A 22,882-nucleotide genomic window follows, 5' to 3' on the forward strand; every position below is an offset into this window, starting at 1 on the left:
TGCAGAAAAAGCATTGTCCAGAAACCGTCCAATTTGTTAAAATTTCACTACAAATGTACCTTAAAAAGGATCTATTAAGCATAAATGCATCATTTTTACTTTGTAAGCCATTTAAATTCCATGCTTTTAACTTTAGACTCCACTCTATTCGATCTACTTTGTTAAAAAAATCTTAATTACATTTTTTTCTTTAGGTGAGCCAAGTGCTACACGGCGAGAGGCCGTGAAAAAGAAGACTGCCGAATATCTGATGCGTGCAGAGCAAATATCTAGTCAGTATCTGAGAAGCAACATGGGTCAAGGGTCAACACAAACAGTGGTGAGTGGGAGTGAAATGCTGGTTCATAGGCTTTCTGTATTGTATTACACAAATGTTCTTTATATGCATGCATCTACCAGGTTCCTCACACGCACTGCAGTGAAAACATCATAAGTTTGTGAATGAATTGATTAAATGATTAAAGGAAATAAGTTTATCTTTTTGAATGAATGATTTAATTGCATATGTATGAAACACTGAAAGGTTTTTCTTTTCAAGGCCTTTGGGGTACAGTGCTGCTCTTCTTTGAACAGAGGAGGGCAGCAGAGTCCATCTGAGGAGCTGAGAGCTTACAGGGTGTTAGGGGTCATAGATAAGGTATGCTTTCAATTTACAAGTGTTGCATCCTCCAAGCTGACTGTATGACTTCATTTAAGTGTTGTTTCATTCACCCAATCACCAGTTTGCCTTTTTTCTACCAAGTAATTTTTTAATGAAAACACATTTCATTAAAATACACATTCATGTAATTTGATAGCAGAATTCTCACAAAATAATTACACTCAGGGCTAGCAGACATTCGTTAATTTAATGATGACTTCGACCCAGAGTATGGATGTTATCCAACTCCAGATTTCTCTTCCTTGTGTGTCCTTTACTTCTTTGACCATCTCTTTTATCAGGGGTAATAAAACACAGTAGATTTACTGGATGTATGGTAAGGGCTGAGTGTGTGTATGTTTAGCATCAGTTATGACTACCACAAGGTCAGTTTGGGTTGCTGGTCCTCTCAACCAGCTGCCGGCGAAGCAACTTCTCCACTCAGCCATGAAATGACTTGGCAAGCAGCTCAGAGACCGACACACAACACTGAATCAATGATGCTCATCCTACACACTCACTCAGACACACGCACACACAACAACAAACCCTAAGGAAAACGTTGACACAATACCAACATGTATAACTCCACTGAGGTGCACTCAAAATACACAATATGTCAGAAGTCTTTGAGGCGTTAAAACAAAAAAAAAAAACCTCAATCAAAGATGAAGTTATCCAGCAGTGGTGTTTTCTTTCCTCTTATCTATTTCCACCCCCTCCTCCTTCCTCCTTTTACTTTAAATGGGGACAGCGGGGACAGATGGAGAGAGGTCCTCACCCTGCTGCCCCCACCAGCACCGCCTCACCCACCCCTCCTATCTATCTCCCCCCTTCCCTGATGTTTGTTTCTTAATTATATTAGCACCCTGGCTAGCACCGCCACTCTGTTTACTCACTGCTCCATTCATATCCATTTAGCCTGCACCTGTTTGGTCCCAGTCAGGGTCACATGGAGAGAACGCACTCTCAAAACATACACATGCACCACACACACACACACACACACACACACACTGGGTCGCACACATATGCTCAAGCTCTCCCCTGAGACAGGGAGGGAGTAAACGAGCGATGGAGATGTCAGAGAGGAAAGGAGAAATGAGGAAGAAGGGAGAAAATGAAGATCTCAGGAAGGAAAAAGGGGGGAAGTGAAAAAGAACAGGGAAATTAAATGGGGAAAAAAAGGATTTGCTTTCCCTTTCTGTTGACATCTGACAGTTTAGTGATGACACTGCTAGTAATTACTGCCTCTGTCATGACAAATTGCATAGCTCTGTGGTGACATGTTTTAGACAGCACATGTTCTCTAAAATTGATGCTCAGTCTTGTATATAAACAGAGTTATAAGTGACTCTCACTTTGTTCTGAATGTTTTTTTTAAGGACCAAGGAATGGCCAGATTTGCTAGAATATTTCCAAGAATATTTAGGTCTTTTATATCCTTTAAAGCTCTGTTGATTCTTGTTTTTCTGTATAATATCACTGAGACTGTTTGGTTGGCACAACAGGATCTGACATAGTAGTGTCAATTTAGTGTAATTTAGGGGCCTGCATTAATCTCTTAGTAAACCTTATGTGTGTCCTGACCCGGTCATTAAAAAAAAAAACTGCTTTGGAGGACATAACCACTACATCATCTTAGTCTGCATATGTCTCTTCGTGTCCTGCAATTAATGGTACTCTTCTATTGCAGGTTCTTCTGGTCATGGACAAGAGAACACAAGAGACTTTCATCCTGAAAGTAAGTCTAGTGTGTGTGTGTGCGCGCGCGTTATGTTGTGGTGTGGGTTTTTTGCCCTGCATCCTCCTCGTCCTGACTGTAAGTGTGAAGTGTGCCAGAAGCCCCTGTGTGTGACTGGTGTAATTGATTCTAATGGGCCTGTCCCTGTCAGCTCCTCTGCTCTCAGGTGTGAGACGTGTGCCAGATGCCAACGCACCGCGCAGGCATAAATGACTACACACACGCGTGCGCACACGTGCATGCATGCATACACACTCTCACACCCGATGTGAACTTTACATGTAGCGCTGATAGATTTGTGTGGCTCTTGTGCTGTATGTAGCTTGATGAATCCGGTGACTTTGGGTTGCCACAGGGCATAACTAGCACTTGGTTAATGGGAAGTTTCTCCTTTGCCACATTTTTTTTCCTCCTATTCATGCACACTCTTTTCTTATCTTCTACTTAAATGCTTGTTATTTGAATCAGTGCATATGTTCCCTTTAATGACTCACCTCTCATCTTTTTTTTCTTTTTTTTTATTGCAGGGTTTGAGGAAAAGCAGTGACTGTGGGCGGACGAAGACGAACATCATGCCTCGCTCTGTGCCCCACATGGTGCAGCTGAGAAAGTTTGTTGTCTCAGAAGACACAGTTTTTCTTCTGCTGCAGTATGCTGAAGGTAAGGGACACATTTCAGTCTCATCTGTTTCATCTTCCCTCATTTGTCTTCTTTACCTCCACCTCTCTTTTCCCCTCCTTCTCCTGACTCTCCGGTCTCCTGCCCCTCTCTGTGCCCTTGTTCCAGACAGATGTTTGATAGAGATGGGTGTGTGTCACAGGTCATTATTCTGAATACCAGGTGGCGCCATGCTTCATTAGCTATGCCAACACCTGGGCATCCTTACATCCCACTCACTCTAGGATGTGTGTGTAGACTGTGTGCGTGGGTGAGTGCATACTATGAATGGCAGCCATATTTTTTAACGCCCTGTAACCTATTCAATCTGGTGTACTCCATAACCATCCTGTGCTAATATTAGTGGACAGTGTTGAATTTCATATGGGATGTTCAGCAGGATTTGATAAAGCCAATCAGAAACCGTTTCACTCATTATGACTCACTCCTGTTACACGAAAAAATCCCGTAGTAGTCCTGCTTTTATAGTATTAACATGGAGGTAGGTGATAGGCTGAATAAGGATAGACGGGCAGACGGAAAGAGGCAGTGACCTGAGTGACATTGGACAAAACAACATGTGGATGGGTTTTACTTTCTAAGCCATCGAGCTGCCCCGCTATCATTATCATCACTGTGAACTTCGTATTCATTCTAATTGCACACAGCAGATGCTAGCTCCCAATTACTTACACTACAGCTGCGTGTGATACGTATGTATGCCTGTGTGTATGTAGCCACTCTTTTTTTTTCTTTTTTTTTTTTTGATGTAGCATTTTCAGATTCAGAAAAGTGAGATGCTACGGAGCCCCGCAGGGGACATAGGAGAAAAAAAAATTAAGACGGACTTTTGCGAGATCTCGCAAAACAAACTCGGGATCTCGCAAAACTAACTCGGGATCTCGCAAAACTTTCTCGCGAAAGTTGAATTCCAACAATGGCGGCAGCTACTTAGTTGTAATATTACTCTTTCTGGGTCACAAAATACACTTTTAAGATATTTTGAGGCGTGAATTTAGTTGTGTAAACGTCAGATACCTGCTCGGTTTACAAGACATCACATATTTGCAAAAGTGCTCCGACGTTTTTGGAGATCTGACACCCACTAGCTCGAAGCTAACGGGAGGTCGAGACCTACTACAGCCGGGAGGAACACCGCTTTCCCGGCACATCGTGCCTCGACCTCCCGGTCGGCTTCGAGCTGGCGGCCACTAGCTCGAAGCTAACGGGAGGTCGAGACCTACTACAGCCGGGAGGAACACCGCTTTCCCGGCACATCGTGCCTCGACCTCCCGGTCGGCTTCGAGCTGGCGGCCTCCGAAGAATGCGGCTAAAACTTTTGCGAGATCTCGCAATACTTTTGCGACATCCCGAGTTTGTTTTGCGAGATCTCGCAAAAGTCCGTCTTAATTTTTTTTTTTCTAACTAATTTTTTTTTCTCCCATGTCCCCTGCGGGGCTCCGTAGATGCACATCTGGAAAATGGTGTCAAAAAAATGGGGATTTCTACCTGCATGGAAATCCCCAAACTCTCAAACTCATTTGTGTGCCAATACTTTGTTGTACTTAAGTCAGTTATTAATTAATCAGAATACTTTATTGATCCCTGGGGGAAATTATTTTTTGTTACAGTGCTCCATTTTAAACCAACATTAAGACAAGACAGACAATACACTAACTAAGAATAGTACAATAGATACATATATATACATACATACATACATACATAAGTCACTCATAGATAAATAGTTGGAAAAGAAACATGTGTAGTTGTAGCAGCAAACAGTGTGTTAAGTGGATGCGTTGTACAGGGAGATGGCCACAGGCAGGAATGATTTCCTGTGTCGTTCAGTGGTGCTTTTCGGTAATCTCAGTCTCTCACTGAACGTGCTCCTGTGACTGACCAGCATGTCATGGAGTGGGTGGGAGGTGTTATCCAACATTGTCTTTATCTTGGACAGCATCCGCCTCTCCGACACCACCTTGAGGGAGTCCAGCTCCATCCCCACAACATTGCTGGCCTTACGGATTAGTTTATTAAGTCTGTTGGCATCTGCGACCCTCAGCCTGCTCCCCCAGCATGCAACAGCATAGAGGATCGCACTGGCCACAACAGACTCATAGGAAATCCTCAGCATTTTCTGGCAGATGTTGAAGGACCTCAGTCGCCTCAAAAAATAGAGACGACTCTGGCCCTTCCTGTAAAGTGCTGTGGTGTTTTTAGCCCAGTCCAGTTTATTGTCAATGTGTACTCCAAGGTATTTATAGTCCTCCACAATGTCAACACTGACCCCCTGAATTGAAACAGGGGTCAAGTGTTTCCTGGTCTTCCTGAAGTCCACGATCAGTTCCTTGGTCTTTGCCACGTTGAGCTGCAGATGATTCTGCTCACACCACGTGACAAAGGAGTCGACCACAGCCCGGTACTCTGTCTCATCATCCCTGCTGATGCATCCAACCACCGCAGAGTCATCAGAAAACTTCTGAAGATGGCATGTCTCTGTGCAGTGGCTGAAGTCTGTGGTGTAGAGGGTGAAGAGGAAGGGGGAGAGGACAGTCCCCTGTGGTGCCCCTGTGTTGCTGATCACCTTGTCAGACACACACTGTGGGAGACGTACATATTGTGGTCTTCCTGTCAGGTAATCAACAATCCAGGACACCAGAGAAGCATCCACCTGCATCGCTGCTAACTTATCACCCAGGAGGGTCGGCCTGATGGTGTTGAAAGCACTGGAAAAGTCAAAAAACATGACCCTCACAGTGCTCGCCGGCTGGTCCAGATGGGTGTAGACACGATTGAGCAGGTAGATGATGGCGTCCTCAGTTCCGAGACGAGGCTGATAAGCGAACTGAAGGGGATCCAGGTGTAGTCTTACTATGGGTCGCAGCTGGTCCAGGATGAGCCTTTCCAGGGTCTTCATGATGTGGGAGGTCAATGCCACGGGCCTGTAATCCTGGGGGCCACTGGGACGTGGCGTCTTTGGTACAGGGACGAGGCATGATGTCTTCCACATCACCGGGACCCTCTTTGTTGCCCCCTCTGAAAGTCCTCTTCTTGTTGTTGAGGAGGGCTTTGATGTCCTTAGTCACCCACGGCTTGTTATTTGGGTAACAATGAACAGTCTGAGCTGGAACAATGGAGTCGATGCAGAAAGTTATGTAGTCTGTGATACACTCAGTAAGCCCATTGATGTCCTCGGCGTGAGGCTCACAGAGTGTTTCCCAGTCGGTCACCTCGAAACAGCCCTGTAGTTCTGCTAAGGCCTCCTCTGACCACCTCCTGACAGTCCTGGTGGTCACAGGTTCCCTCCTCACAATTGGCACATAGCGGGGGGTGAGGTGAATCAGGTTATGATCTGACCTACCAAGTGGGGGGAGGGAGGAGGAGCTGTATGCATCCTTGACGTTAGCATACAGTAAGTCTAAAGTTTTCTCTCCCCTGGTGGGACAGTCCACATATTGTTTGAATGTTGGTAGTGTATTGTCCAGTGATACATGGTTGAAGTCACCCGAGATCACAATAAAGGCACTCGGGTGCTGAGTCTGTAGCCGAGCTATGGCAGAGTGGATAGTGTCACATGCAGCTGTGGGGTTAGCAGAGGGGGGTACATAAACAGCCACCAAGATGACGTGAGAGAATTCCCTGGGTAAATAATACGGCCTGAGTCCAACAGCACACAGTTCAGTGTCCGGGCAGCAAATCCTTTCTTTGATTGTTATGTTGGCAGGGTTACACCATTGTTAACTAAAACAGCAAGCCCACCTCCTTTCCGCTTACCGCTAGCGATGCTGTCCCTGTCCGCCCGAACAGTGTGGAAGCCTTCCACGGAAGCATTCTCATCGGGAATGTCCTGGTGCATCCATGATTCGGTGAAACACATCAGGCTACACTCTCGGTATTCCCTCTGACTCCGTACCAGTGCTGAGAGCTCGTCGATTTTAATTGCCAACGATCGCACATTTCCCATCACGATAGACGGCAGACACGGTTTAAACCTCCTCCTCGCTTCGAGCCTCCGCTGTCTCACCGTCACCTTTTTTCTTCTCTTCTGTCCTTGACCTCTGCATCCCCGATGTGTTTTCCTCCAAATTTCAGCTGGTACTTCTGCGGGCCTGGCCAGCGAACCGGCCGGCATCAGGGCGATCAGCTGATCTCTGGAGTAAACAGTCCGTGCATGTAGGAGATGTGCCGCGGTCCCGTTCCTTGATAAAAGTAACAGTTCCACGGCCACCAGAAGAACAAAAACTCTCTCAATCCACATGATTGAGTAAGAGATAGAAAACGGAGGAAAATACAAGTCAGGAAAAAAAAGAATACGTAGAAAAAAAAAAGCTAAACTAAGAGAAAAGCAGGAGCGACTGTAACAGGCTGCACGCTGGTTGGCGCATGCGCACTAAGTACTTGTTAAGTAGTTAACAAGTACCAGTAAATTTTAAGTGAAGAATGGAAGAAGAGTGTAGAGGCGTAGAATCAAAGGTGTTTCACATCCAATGTAAAATTTGATGTTATGGTTAGCTTAGTCACCTGACCTCTCCACATAGACGATCTGTAATGTGTTCTCTAGAGCAGTGGGCCCCTGTTTTATCATGAACTAGAGGGTGGCAGCTTGTAATGCAAATATAACTATCGCACTTTATATTATGCACTGTCAATAATTATTACATGATTATCACATCAATACCAATTCGCCATAATGCAGAATCAGTGGGAGCCCAGAGCTTGTTTCATGGCTTTATTAGCTAGCTGGGCAATATTATACAGAGTAGATGTGGAGCGTGTGAATCACCTGTTGCGAAAGTTGCACCTGAAGCTGCAATTTAAATGGGATTCTTGACATTTTCTTTTAAATACAGTTTTCTTTCCATTGTCCTCAGCTTTTTGTGAGGGTTAGCTTTCAGAGTTACTGATGCATGGGGGCAGAAAAAAATCTCAGAACTAAGTTAAGTGCAGGAGTTAAGTCCAACTCGAAAGTGGCATTGTTTGGAAAAGTAAAAATGTCTGGAAAACTGATAAAAAATAAAATACATACAATTTTAAGCAATTTTCTTCTGTCTTTGCGGCCTGGTAGCAGTCCTCAGGCCAATGGTTGGGGACCTCTGGTCTACAGGAAGATAAGTTGTTATTGTTAACGCTGGAGCAGAAATGTTTTAGATAAAGAAAACTGTTTCCTAGGAACAAGATTATGTGTTCATGATAATAATCACAAAGAAAAACAGGAAAGTGATTATCTAGCTAATATTGGCTCATTTGTTTCTGTCTGCTCCCTAAGTTCTACTTCTGATACCTCTGGTTCTCCCCATATTGTGCACTGTTTTCTTTTTAATGCTCTGCTTTTTTCAGGTGGGAAACTGTGGTCTCACATTGGAAAATACATGCATAACTCCAGCCCAGAGGACAGCTTTGACATCCCTTTCATCCAGAAAAGTCACACAACTGCCGTGCGCTCTCCTCAACATACCATGCCACAGCTGGAAGTAGATTCAGCCAGCTGTGGTTCGGTGCCTGTTGCTGATTCAGAGTCTGTCTCTGGGCTACAGAAGGAACCCGAGAGCCTCTTTTCTCCTCTTAAAAGCGTTCTTCCTCCCAGGCTTGTGGAGCAAACTGACTCTGGAGCCACTTCTGAAGAAGAGTGCACCAACAGCTATTTGACCCTTTGCAATGAGTATGAACAGGAGAAAGTAGAACCGGATGCACTGCAGGAGGAGGAAGAGAAGAGCGAGCAGGAAATGCTCTCATTAGAGGTACCTAATGCAACGACCACCACATCGTCACGTAGCCGCTCACTTCTCAGCAATGAAAGCCTTTCTTCACCAATCAGTTCTCAGGAGCTTGGCTTCTTCAGTGAGTTGTCTGATAAAAGCGGTAATGCCCAAGACAGCGATCAAAACCGCGGTGAGGGACAGGATCACAATGAAGTCTTTAGTCCTTTACGTTCCCCCGCTGTGCCTCTGTCTTTAGATGAGTCCAAGAACACGCCAATGGAGTTTTTTCGTATTGACAGCAAAGACAGTGCAAGCGAGGTTATGTGCCTTGAACTAGGAGAGCAGCGTCCCTCTCATAAACAAGTACCTTTCTTTTCTACGTCCGACCTGGACTCAGGTGTAACTGAAGATCTTCCAGAGCTGGCTCAGGAGGTCAAAGGTCCCGGGTTGGATCTTTGGGGTTTGGACTGTAGTGATAAAGCCTCCAATGAGTCAGTGCCAGTGATCTCATTTAAAGAAGCAGTAGTGGAGGATGAGGGGCATCCACCAGACCTTTTGGTGAACCTCCCTGTAGTGAGCGGGACTGCAGACTCTTTACAGGAGGAATTGGAGACTTCAGGAGTGTGTCTGGGCCTCGAGGTCACGGCCTCTCCTCAAAAGTTCATCCAGCCAGATGTCTTACAGCTTCATACTCAGCCTGAGGAAGAGGAGGAACAGCCACTGGAGCAGGACCTTTCATCTTTATGTACAGCCTCTGCAACTTGTGACACGAGTGTTGCATCTCCATCTCCATTCAACTCGCTTTTGGATGACTACAGTCTGGCATTGGGACAAGAGGCTTCTGACAAAATGTTTATCCACTCTGAACGCCAAAATAATGACCTCCCTCTTGACACAGGCATTCCAGACACTGATTCTCATAGTGAGAAACTAGAGCCCAGTGCAAGAGTAAACACAGACTTGGTTCCAAACAGCACAGGCTCTGACTCGGTCACAAATGGCACAGAGGCCTGTGGAGCGGTTGAGAATTTATTAGGACTTGATGACGAATCATCAAGAGTTATTAGTAATACAGGTGGCAGCGAATTTGATAAAGAAGTATCCCGGCTGTTTGCCGAGCTGGACAAGCTGTCGTTGGCTGCTTCCCAAGCTCGTATCCCGGAGGAGTTTGTACGGTGCTGGGCAGTAGAGATGGTGACAGCCTTGGATTCTCTACACCAAGAAGGGATCATCTGCCGGGACCTAAATCCCAATAACATCCTGCTTGACCACCAAGGTCAGACTTTTTTTTTTTTTTTGTCCATACCCTTTATAATTGTGTTAAGGGTTTTGTTTTTATTCTGTCGGGCATTTAATCAGTCCTTAAAGGGGAATAAGATCAAAATTAATATTTAGTTATGTTTGATAAGTAAAGAAAGAAGGATATGCAGTTTAATGACAGAATGTTAATAATTAGTCTAGTTTACCATACTTTTCCAACCTTGGTAATAGCTACCCCAAGTCATCATTCCCGTCACTTCTTGGTGGATTACTGGGTACATGGGTAACATGTATGTTAAGGACTTTTACACATGAAACTAGGGCTGTTCGATATGTGGTGTCGCAAAATAAACAGTTTACGGCAATATTTTTCATCGTTTTGATGGTCACTGTAGTGTAGGGCTGCTCAATTAATCGAATTTTAATCTCGATTACGATCTGGGCTTTCAACGATCATTAAAAATGACTGAGCCGATTATTAGCCCCTCCCTCGTGCTTTACTCTCGCGCTGCTCCGTGTGGAAAATCGAGCGCACCTCTCTGCATTTCGAACACGTGTCACAATAATTAAGAGCAGCGGTCCCCAACCCCCGGGCCTCGGACCGGTACCGGTCCGTGATTCGTTTGATACCGGGCCGCGAGAGTTGAGGCTCAAGTGTGAAATGTATAGTTTTCAGGGTTTTTATCAGTTTTCAGCGTTATTTTGTTATCGCTTTTATCGTTAACTCGGTTTCCCTGGGTCTTTTCACGTGTGTTATGAATAAATCTTCTTTTTTTCGGTACCGGTACTAGTTTTATTTTGTTGTATTTATCCGCGACACCTTAAAGGCGGTCCGTGAAAATATTGTCGGGCATAAACCGGTCCGTGGCGCAAAAAAGGTTGGGTACCGCTGATTAAGAGGACCCGAGGGAAGCTCGGAAAGCTAAGCAGAAGTTATTTGGAGAGGAGAGTGACTGCCGTTGGTTGAAAAGAGAGGTAAAAAAAAACTAAAGTGGTGTGGAAACATTATGGGTTTGCGGAGTCAGACGTGGATCAAGTAGACATAGTGTGTAAACTTTGCTACGGTGTCGTAGCTGCACCACAGACCAACAATGCAAAGTTTACTAAACATAGATGTTTACATTTTTCATTTATTTTTTATATTGCAAACATTTGCACTGTTATCAGTATTTGCACACTATTTTATATTATTTTTTGACAATCTTTAAAGTCATTATTCAATACATTGTTATTGTTAAATAAATATCGTCAAATAATCGAGATCTCAATTTCAGTGAAAATAATCGTGATTATCATTTTTGCTATAATCGAGCAGCCCTACTGTAGTGGCTATATTAATTTCTTAAAGTTCTCTCTTTCTCTTATATTTAATATAACCACACTACTGACGGACAAGCGCCTGTTTTTATGCATTGTCGTTAGCAACAACGATGGTAAAACCATGGCATGTCCGCTTGTTTAGTTTCCACATAAATCCTTCACAATAAAGCTCAAGATCCTGTTGAGACTTTTCAAAATAAACGAAATCACGTGAAAAAGTATGCAGAGTATTTACGGATGAGAAGCAAAAAAAAGAGCCGTCAGGTGCTAAAAAATAAACCTTAGACTCAAACGTTAGAACAGGCTTTTCCCCGCAGCACGGCGTGTAATAAATACTCACAAAGAAAACAGCGGCCGTTACAACCTATGTCTAAAAATGTGTAGTTTCTTGCATCATTTGAAACAGTCGACTCCAGGTACACGACGCCCAGCTGGAAACACTTCAGCTACCCGAGATTCACAGAATTTACAGAAAATGTGATTTTTATCGTTATCGGGACGATAGATGTTTTATATCGGGATATGAGATTTTAGTCATATCGCACAGCCCTACATGAAACGATAAAATGCACTAAAACAAGAAACCAGGGAAGCAATTTAAACCTCTAACAGTCAATATGAAAATTAAATGCGCACTTGATTAATCTAATCTTGATTAAATTTACCAGAAGCTGGACAAAACCAGGTTTAAAAAGAGATAAATAAATCACCATGAAGCAGCTACTGTATATAACAGTTGTCATGTTTAATTTGCCCTTTTTTCCCCTCCCCAAACTGGATAACTTGCATTGTAAAGATACAGTCCACAGCCTTCATCAGTCAGCCGTGATCTAATCTGTTTAGCAGAATGAAGGCTCTCTGAGAAGTGAAAGCGTTGTTTTACCATGAGGTCACAGATTCCCCCTCAACTTCTTCTTTTGTCGTCCTACAATCATCTCTCTCCACCTCGTTATCAACAAGCATCTAATTAGCTGAGTGGCTGTTTTCGTCTCCCTGGTGGTAATTATTGTTCTAAAGGGCCCATCAACGGCCTAGTGTGGTGCATCAGTCTGGCTAGCCCAGGCTAATGGCCATGGCTACCTAATGACACCATTAGTTCTAATGATAGCGTTAACGGGTACCCGCTAAACAGGAGTAATCGCTGGGGCTGTGTGCTTGAAAAGTTCAGAGGGATGTAGAGCGGCAGAAAGGAATGGAGGAAGGAAGTGCTTTAAAGGTGGGGTGAACAGTTTGAAAAGTTGAGTGTCTGGGTGACACTAGACGTGTGGGTTTGATGAGAGGCAGAGCAACAGATTTATGTTTAACAGACTCCAAGCTGAACGCTTTCTGTCTTTTCTTCTCATCTTAGGTCACGTTCAGCTTACCTACTTCTGCAGCTGGAGTGATGTGGAGGAATCCTGTGACAAACAGGCCATTGCCAATATGTACTGTGCGCCAGGTGAGACATATGCAAAGGTTTCAGTACATTTTTCTATTGATTTCTTTCATTTTATCAGTTAGTGGGTATATTTGCAGTTAATTATATGCTGACTTTTGATAATTCCCACCACCATAATACTCAAAGGAGCTTGCAAAAAAAGCTCCTTTTTATATAAACTAATGAAATATGAAGTATTGAAAAACTAACAAAATAAAATAAATGTACATAAATCTTTCATGGGGTTAAAATACTTCTTATTCATTTTATTTACCTGTCTAATTGGTCAGTATATTAAGAATAAATAAGAAACGCCATTCATTTTTAACTCTTCCTCCACAAATGTGAGTTGCTGAATCTCGTTGTAGTTGTTCTGATGTCCTGTAGAGTGCGCTGTTGTGCAGCAGTCAACTGGTAGCACGGCGGGCCTGCTTGTGGCAGCTCTGGCATGCTGTTTAAAAGCTGCCTAAAACAAACTGGTGCTAGACTACAGCACCGAGTCCCTACTTAGCCCTTCAGCATGCGTGGTTGGGCATTTGTACATGTATGTGTGCGGTCTAATGTATTGGTCCTTTAAGCAGGTGGCTTCACACTAAGGCTGTCAGGCAGAGTGTGCGTGATGTGTTTAATCTTCTCAAAATGTTTTAGCGGCTAGTTGAAAACACTGGATGCATTCTGAGACACTCACAATGACCCTCACACCCATTCACTCTCCCACACACTTATATTTAGCTATTCTTTCATATTCATCCTCTCGCTCAAGTCAGGAAGGTCACTTCAGATTTAAATCCTCCTTTTGTCTAGAACGTACAGTGTCTCACTTTTGTAATAAATCTGAAAGGAACAAATGCTCTCTTTAATATCCAAAGTGTTCATTTTTATTCCCTTGGCAGCAGCTTGTTTAACAGCTTACTAATAGAAGTGCATACATTTTGAGACATGTGTTGTGAGTGATGTGGAAGCTAGCTTAAACTCTTAAATGGTGAGCAAAGACATCCCACTTGTTTATTTTTCTTCAGTTATTGTAAGCAGTGGTAATTTTTACACTAGTCTCAAATGCGTGGTTGATGAGTAAACTGTAATATGCGGATGATGCTTATCCAGTAAATATAGCCTCATTAAAAGATTTTTTTAATGCATTGTATTTTATGCAAGCTTTTTAAGTTCTATCCTCATGTATTTTTGGTACATATTTGGTACCCATAAATATATTTCATTTAAAATGATATCAAAATGTTTCAGTTAAACCAAAATTTACAGTTTTTAGTTCAATGGAAGTCATCCTTGACAGCGTGTTTCAATGGTAAGAGGCGCAGGAGACAGCAACATAATGACACCTTTACTTCATCTAAGCCATCTGCAGTTCCTCCTGAAAAAATAATGTGTTTGGCTCACATTAGTATAATTCATGCCGTAGCATCAAAAACATTTTATGACAATATGTGACCGGGAAGAAAATGTGGTTCTGTGATAAAAGGCAGATGACCTGTGAACTGAGCTGAAACTGAACCCACCTCGGCCTAAGTGTGAAAGGTCTAGTTAGTCAAACAAGTTGATCCCATGTGAATTTAAGGATGTAATGCATTTTAGCTGCCAACAGGGGGTGTGTTACGCTGCTGTTAAATGAAAAGACTGCTTCGACATATATCGACTGTCCTACTCAAACGCTGGCAACTTTCTCTCTCTTTCTAGCGTCTCGTTCTGCCTCATCTTTATTTAAAATTCATCCATAAAGACACATTAAAATGTAGAAGCTGTCACACACTTTGTTTATTTATTTATGTCACACCAGAAGACTTCTACATCATGGACATGCATATGTCTTTAGGTGTGTGTGTGTGTGTGTGTGTGTGTGTGTGTGTGTGTGTGTGTGTGTGTGTGTGTGTGTGTGTGTGTGTGTGTGTGTGTGTGTGTGTGTGTGTGTGTCCGTCCTGCCCTTGTTATGCATTGCTGTTTATCCAGACAGGGTCAACTCATGCAATGGCTTCATTCCTGATGACAGATTTATGAATGTTTGCCAGAAAGCTAGCAGGGGGCCTGCTGTGACTGTGTGTGTGTGTGTGTCAGAAGGAGAGAAACATGTTTTTAAATAACACATATTCACACCCAAAAAAACACAGGAGTGTTCTTGGAAAATGCATCGGCAGCAGGGCATTAATCCGTTTGTCCAGCACTTCTGCTTATTTATTTTCTCACCATTTTTTTCTTTACTAATAAACATCAGATGGCTAATGTTTTGTTCCTGGTAAGAAAAAAAAAAACGCCTTTGCGCGAACACGACCTGATTTGAGCAGAAATGGGAATTGTTTATTGTTCTGCTGAGAAGGAAGCACAGCCAAAACCGATTGTCTTCGATTTCTAAGAAAAGGGAAATTAAATATTCTTCCTCTCTGAGGTGACAAGGCAGTTCCTCAGGACACGATCATCATAACCACTGTTTGTTTTATTGTTTTTGTTTTGTTTTGTTTTTTTAAGTCCTTTTACCTGCTCAGCCACGCCTGATCTGATTGAAGTTACAGTTTAGTTCTCCTTTTGACACAGAGCCATCATCTCATTATTTTTTGAAAGGTTATACAAAGAAGAACATGTACCCTGAAGCCTTAAAGTACTTCTGCTTTACTATTTCAGTGTGTTTACTCTGCTTGTAAATATGCCAGGAATCTTGATGTGGACATGAACTCTGAGCTACATTAAGGCAACTGCAAATTTATCGACCAGTCACCTCTAGATTATATCATGATTTACCTTATCTTGGTATGTCACTCTAACAAGTCAGATGAAAGACCAGATTCTGAGTGACACTGTCATTGCTCACATTTTTTTATGTATGTCAAATAATTCAGCTGCTAATGTTTCCCCAGGCTGAGAGGCTATACATGTACATGCAGATGGAAAAAGAAATTCACCCCCTGCCCCCTAGAGTGGAGGTGATCTGGTGTCTTTGTTGTGATATGGGGTCATTTTACTGGCAACATTTGAGTATATCTTGTCTAATTAGAAGAAACCTTCACTACAAATCAATTCAAAGTTGTTTGGACTTCACAGCTACTGGTTCCAAATGTTGGTCGGGGCTTTGGACCCGTGTCATCATAAAATTAAGGGTCAGATTTACTAAATGGCGCAGTCAGTTCATTTCATTATCAAGTGCAAAAAATAAGATATCCTTTTTTCCCCAATGTTAAATGTATTAATGGTAGTTGCAAACGTTAGTAGATCTTTTTGTGCGTTGATACCTTGAGAAAGGAACTCCCAGAAAGACATCCTAAGATTTGTTTGCTTGTTAGTCAGATTAGTTAAAGGATTTTATCTGCTTGGCCCAACTTACACGTGATTAGGAGTTTTCAATTAGTTTATCATTGAGATTGCAGGCAAAACTGGACACTGGTCAAAAGTTCACAAGTGTGTGTATATTTGTAGATGTTCGTGTTGATCTAAAGTTCCTTCTTAATCCAGAGATTCCATTCATGCACGGTGTAGGGTCTTGGCCTTTTCTTTTCTTTAGTTTTTCCCATAAACTTGAAGTTTATTCACAGTCTCTTTGTGGTTTCGTCGTATCGTTTTTATAATGGAATCTTTTTATACAAATGTATTTATACCTTGCATGTCTTGTGTAAATCTCTTTGTTTTAAATTGTCGAGAGATCCTTTACACACAGTGCTCGCCTTGCCTTGGAACAGCAAACATCAATCCTTCCTTACTTCCTACCTGCATATACTTGACTTCCTCTTTTGGTAATGACTGTCGGTTAAGTTTTTAGGGAAGTCAGACCGAGAGGAGAAGAGAGAAAGTTCCTTATGGCCCCCAGGAGGGAGGAGATGAAGTGTGATTAAGATACAAAGTAGGAGGGAACTTCATTGTTGAGGGGAAAGGGAAGAAGAGGCCATGAGGTGAACACACTGTATTGTTGTCGCGTTGGAGCTGAACTTGTCTGTATCCCTTTGTTGTCTTAGAATTCTCGTGTGTTTTTTTTTTTTTCTTCTTCTTCTTTGAGCTGTTGAAGAAATACAATGCAAAGTTAGTTTAAGTATGCTCAGTGTGGAAAATGTGCATATCGTGTAGCACACCGTAACACTGGGCTTTGCACGACCCATGGCCTGTGGATGCAGTTAATTCGCCCATCCTCTCCTCTCTTTCTGCATCTCCCTTTCTCCTGCCTCGCTCTGACAGAGCGGTAAGTGTAGCCAGCTCCACTGTACTCTCCCTGCAGCTCCTTAGACATTAATCCATTGTGATGACATCGACCTTGCTCTGAGACGTTCGCGTGTGTGTGTGTGTGTGTGTGTGTGTGTGTCCAGTATTTTCCCTCCAGCTTATAACTACACAGGTATCACTGGTCCATTCAATGACGATCTTCTCTCCTTGGCTGTCAAAACAGTAGTCCTGGGGAGCCCTGAAGACTGGTTGCTCAGTTGGCCGTGCGCGCGCGCGTGTGTGTGTTTGTGAGTATATGAAACATGCAAGTCGTATCATAGCCCTCTCTAACCTTGGCTGCAAGAGAGCTGCACAGTCCCCTGGAGTTCTCAGCAGCCTCCAGGAGACGAGGGGTCTTTGTCTAATATCCTCCTCCAGCTGAGGAGCCAGGTCCCTGGGCGCACACAACCATGACCCTGGGTCCCGGCCCAGTGGGCGACCAGACCCCCTCCCTCTGGACAGGAGAGGAGAGGGACACTAAGCGGCACAAGAGGCCATCTGGTACCCGATGGAGCTGCCGTACACGCTTGACTTTTGCAAACAAGTGTCACTCTTGTTCTCTGTGTCTTAGTTAGACTTGTGCTGCGGAGCCTGCCAGATGGGTTGTAGATCAGTTATTTCTGTCAGGTTTTTGAACAAAATACATAATTTTGGGATGTAAGTAAAATAGGAAACTAGTTTCTGACACTATACGGAGCAAAAAAATACTTGAATGAAGATTTTTTTTTCTTCAAACAAGCTGATGTCATTAGTTTTAGCCCTGAGCTCAACTAAAAGAAAATGTGGGAGTAAAGAAAAATGAACAACATATTTTACTCTTTTTTTTTTTTTTTTTTTTTTTTTTCCTCAAGTGTTCCTGCTTTATCTTTCTTGATTTGTGTGTGTGTATGTGCTGCCTGAGTGTCTGTGTGTTGCATGAGTGTGTGTGTTTATGTTTGAGGTCAGGTCATGCAGATGGCGTGAAGTTGCAGCACAGACGGTTTCCTCAATTTAACTGCTTTTTATTATGCAAATCACCCTTTTATGAGACACACACTTTGTGTGTGAGTGTGGCCACGTTTTTGTGCTCATTTCGAATTGATTGCAACAATTCAGCAAAATATTAATCCAAGTTGTTACTCTGAAACGGTGGCACAAAAGCAAGATCCTTAAAGTTTATCGTAGGCTTAAGATCAACGACTCCACGTCTGTATGGTTGATCATATCCCGACTTCACATTTGTCACTAGTTTATTATTGCTACCTGGGTTCCTCTCCCACACACAGATGATTTCTCTGCTTTTTAATTTATTGATCATTTCTGTCTCTCTCCTCTCGCTCTCGCTTCAGAGGTGGGAGGTATTGGTGAGGAGACGGCATCGTGTGATTGGTGGAGTTTGGGCGCCATCCTGTTTGAACTCCTGACAGGCATGGTGAGTCAAAAAGTACAAAAACTGTTTTGTTTTGTTTTTTTATCTTTGTTGCGAAGGTGTTGTGGGATGTCTGTAGGTGTCTTGGCTTTCAACTCTCTCACACTCTTTATGGTCGTGCCAGGTTGTGTGTGATTCTGCGCGCGTGTCTGTATGTGTTTGAGTAGGTGGAGGTTGTTGTTTTGGTGTGTGCGTGTTTGTGCGAGGTGCGTCTTGGCTGCAGTCTCTTACTCTGGTTCTCAGGGAGTGCCAGGGGTGTCGGTGTGACTTTCTCCCCCAGCCTGAGCTCCATCTGCTGGGCCATGGGGTCAGCTCTCACCGGGCCTCTTTGCTGGCTCCTAGAGCAGCGCTGGGCTTGGAGCACACCGACCTTAGATCGCCGTGGAAGGTGAAGACCAGGGCAGCTCTCAAGGTGCTGCAGCTCGGCTGGTCCAGGATCAGAGGGGACCATCTTTTAAGACCAGCTTGGGAGAAAGGGGAGAATCTCAGAGCCTTTTGTTTTGAAGATAACGGATACATTTATAGCTGTTATGCATGTACACAAACGCATGCTAATTATAACTTGCTGCTCTCTTGAAGGACAAATTCACACACGGATGCAAGCACAAACGGCCAGTGCAGGTGCAGAGCGTCCCTTCAATTTTTCATTGTCTATTAAATTTCAATAAATTCTAACTGATTGCCAGTGGGCACATTTTCATATCAGCCATCAGCGCTTCTTTTCAGTGGCTCAGACATGAGTCGGGGTGTTAGGTTAGGGCCATTGTGTTGGAACAATAAACAACTACTTACCTGGGTAAAAAAAAGAAAAAAAATCCCAAAACAAATAAATAAACAAAAAGCAAACTGAGTGACACAGATGTCTCCTTTGATGATTATGTCTTGGTACAGTCCTGGCAAGGATACACTCACACAGGCACACATAGTGTCTCTTGATCCTTGCAGGATAAGATCTTGCCTGGAGCAGTCTTGACTGCGGCTAGGAACGCAGCCAGAACTCCTGCAGCACGTATCAGGAGAGAGAGAGAGAGCCAACCGACCTAACTGATGGAAAAAACACACAGGGCCCCCCCCCCCCCCCCCCCCCCCCCCATACAAACACACACAGTTTAAGGCTTTTGCTTGGTGCACACATTTTGCTCTAGCATTTCCAGCCTGTCAGTGAAGATGCACTGAGAAAAGTGCTTTTACAACAAGCGGCAATTACACTCATTATTGTCAATTATTTCAACAATTGGGCTATATACTGTGGTTAGGAAAGCATTTGGAGGTCTTACTGCTTACTTTTTCTCACTTGCAGGATTAGGTTTGCTTTATTTTCCTCTGAGTGAACTGATAATTTGACCTGATCAGGTTTTACCTCTCAAAATATAAAAAAACGTTTCGCATTTACCGGTGATGAGCTGCTGTCCCTTCCAGGAAGCTTTCTCTGTGTAAGCGAAGAACAAACGAACCAAACACAATAATGTTTTTGTCATTCTTTCTTTTTCCTGTGATTTTCACTTCATGTGACACACACAGAGGGACGGCTCCAAGAAAGAGCAACAGTGCTGAAATCATTAGCTTGTTGCAGTTGGTGTGATCAGTGTTGTTTCAGGTGCTCTCGCTCTCTGATCTCCTCCCTATTTGTCCAGTCCTGGTGCTTTAACATTGACTTGTGCTCTGCGGGTGTCTGTATATTCTGTGTGTTTACATGATGGTTATCTACCTCTCTTCTTTCCACTCCTCCTTCCCTCTGCACAGTCTCTGCTGCGCTGCCATCCAGCAGGAATCGGTCGTCACACAGCGCTCAACATCCCCGAGTCTGTTTCGGATGAGGCCAGATCTCTGCTAGAGCAGGTGAGAGTCTAGTGTGATTACTACTAACTTAAATGCTGTACACAGAATTAGGTTTCCCTCCTAAACAGATATTGAGTAGGGCTTTCCCAGGAACAAAGGAAGAACAACTAATAATTTCTTATAGTAGTGCTAGTGGTTAGTATGCAACAAATACAGTGGAAGAAATGGGTTGACATTCACTGATGTTTTCCACCAGACATGTTAGTAATCTCTGAGAAGTGCAATGACACAACAGTGAAATCTTCAAATATATTTTTAAAAAAGCCAAGCTTCACTTTAACGTCATTAAATGATAAGGAATATACAGTATGCATTTGTCAGTCAGATTATGGCAGATGAACATGCACTACTGATGATGGACATGTCCTTAATAACACAGCTGGCACTGTGCTAATATCTTAGAGCTAATTGCAAATCCTCAAAATTTGGTAATCTTTGGATATATATTAATGTGGTCAGCCTGGATTTCTCTCTGCTTAATGTAGCATGAAGCTAACAGTAAGCCAGTGTGGCTATGCCTACAAGGTGACAGCATATACAGACTGTATACCGTATTTATTGGATCTGCCTGATGTCTTGATTTTGGTATCATCGTATGCAATACAGTGCTTATACTTTCATAGGCAACAGCTAGTGGTAGTTTGAAACTGTCAGATGTACTGTTTTTAACTCAGACGTTGAGAAAGGCTTTTGGAATAATATGGTTTATTTGTGTCATTTGAATTATTAGTTTCATTAATGTTTTTTTTTCTCTTCAATTTCTGTCTTGTGCTCCTGTGCAGCTGCTCCAGTACAACCCGACAGAGAGACTGGGGGCAGGTGTGGGAGGTGTGGACGATATCAAATCCCACCCCTTTTTTGCCACAGTGGAGTGGCCCAAATAGACTCACCCCATTGTGGAAAGCAGAGTCGCTTGTCGTCAAAAAAAACCTGGCTGTTCTCAGTTAACTTCCTTCTGACCGAACACACAAATACAAATACAGTAAACTGAACTTTGACCCCCTTTTTTTCCCTCTCACTACAGCCACGCAGCCCCCATGTCTGAGTTTTGCCAAGTGAGAGTTTGCTCAGTGCTCATTTCTTTATCTCATTTACTGTGTAACGTTTGGTGCAGGGAACCCTTAACACGTGTGGTGCAATAATTTACGCAGTAAGTGTTTGTACAGAGCGATGATCACTGCAACACTGTTGCATTTCCACTCTGCGCATAGTAGCTGTAAGCCAAAATGATCTAACTGAGAGTGAGAGGTGACATTTTTGTTCCCTCATTGAGTACTGTAAGCTATTCAGTCACTTGAGTCAGCTTTCTTAAAGACCCATGTGCAATACGCTCGGTTTGTTTCCATAGACGACACTTACATCATTCCTCATGGAGCCCACTGAGATTAGCTGACATGAGGCTGTGTGTTGTATAATATATGATTACCTACTTTTTTGTGCGTGTGTGTGTGTGTGTGTGTGTATGTGTGAAATCCTTTTATTGAAGACCAGCCCAAGAACAGTAAATGTAAAATAGACTGACACTATGCAAGGCGAATGAACAAAATAGTTAAGTGATATGAGTTGAGTGGTACTGTTATATGGAGAATTTAGTTACCATGAGATTAAATTATTTGATAGACTGTAACTCTGTAAGGGCCGGTTGGCTTGAGCCTCCTCCCTGTGTGGTCAGTAACGCTTTCAGTGAAGAATGAAAAAGGGTGAGGCGTGAGCTACACATTTAAAACCAGCCCTTTTGCAGAAGGTTGTTTTTATGATTATCAGAGAAAACTCTCTCTGTGTTGTACAACACTGCATTTTGTGCATGTAGGATTAGGATATTTAATACTATAAAAAAATATATAAATAATGCGTATCATGTAAATATACATTTTTAAGGATCCACTGATAAACAAAAGGACACCAGGTGTCAAAGTTGTGATTACGTTCAAGCTGTCAATCATTTTGGCTCAGTTAAATCCTTTTTCTTTGTGTGCGTTTTGTGGTTGAGCAACACGTCTACTAACTTGCCACAGATACGTTAGCGCTGCCTATGTTGACAGATTTACATTTTTATGGTCACGTGCCATGTATCAGATATAATCATACAAGGCTTTATTGGAGCATTTTCGATACATTTAATACATTTGTCTAATCAATATTCGGATAATCACTCAGCTGTTAGATGCTGCACTCTGTTTTTGCAGTATTCATCCATCTATTAACCATTTTGATGAGACATAAACATAAATGTGACATTTTTTTTGTTTTTCTAATGCTCGCTCTTGTCTGTGGTCAGTGTCGTATCAGTGCACTCTGGAAAACAATAAACATACCTGGATGAGCACATGTACAGTAGTGGTGTGTTTGTGTGTGTACACAGTCATTAAGTGCAAGCAGCTGTGTGTGTATTTCATTTGTTTTTTCCTGTTCTGAGGCTACAACCTGTCTTATCTGCTGGACGCATGATACTCCTAGAAAGCTGATGTCACGCCTGCTGAGTGTCATGTTGAGCGCAATATGAGACGGCACACAGACATGCCAACACACACACACACACACAGTATGGTAAATACCCAGCAGTCACTAATGCACAAGGGACCTTTTTTTTTGGGTCCAGTTACTATTTTTCTGCCCTCATTTTGCTTCTACGGCTATTTAAAACTGCCACTACAATTTTTCCAATAAAATTAATATCAGAGTCTTTGTAAAGCAGGAGTGTACA

The 22,882-nt window shown here is 42.9% G+C and overlaps 1 protein-coding gene across 1 annotated transcript in view; it reads left to right on the forward strand.

The window, feature by feature from the left end:
* The window catches only part of rps6kc1 (ribosomal protein S6 kinase polypeptide 1), a 28,194-nt gene extending 5,684 nt beyond the window's left edge, over positions 1 to 22,510 (forward strand). The window contains exons 8-16 of the mRNA XM_026142278.1: positions 195 to 319; positions 539 to 637; positions 2,337 to 2,384; positions 2,912 to 3,044; positions 8,382 to 10,019; positions 12,672 to 12,761; positions 18,260 to 18,342; positions 20,083 to 20,178; positions 20,961 to 22,510. Coding sequence (XP_025998063.1) covers positions 195 to 319; positions 539 to 637; positions 2,337 to 2,384; positions 2,912 to 3,044; positions 8,382 to 10,019; positions 12,672 to 12,761; positions 18,260 to 18,342; positions 20,083 to 20,178; positions 20,961 to 21,062 — 2,414 coding nt within the window. The 3' untranslated portion in view covers positions 21,063 to 22,510. The remainder of the gene's footprint in view (positions 1 to 194; positions 320 to 538; positions 638 to 2,336; positions 2,385 to 2,911; positions 3,045 to 8,381; positions 10,020 to 12,671; positions 12,762 to 18,259; positions 18,343 to 20,082; positions 20,179 to 20,960) is intronic.
* The last annotated feature ends 372 nt before the right edge of the window (positions 22,511 to 22,882 follow it).

Source organism: Astatotilapia calliptera, chromosome 15, assembly GCF_900246225.1.
Source record: "Astatotilapia calliptera chromosome 15, fAstCal1.2, whole genome shotgun sequence".
Classification (NCBI taxonomy): Eukaryota; Metazoa; Chordata; class Actinopteri; order Cichliformes; family Cichlidae; genus Astatotilapia; species Astatotilapia calliptera.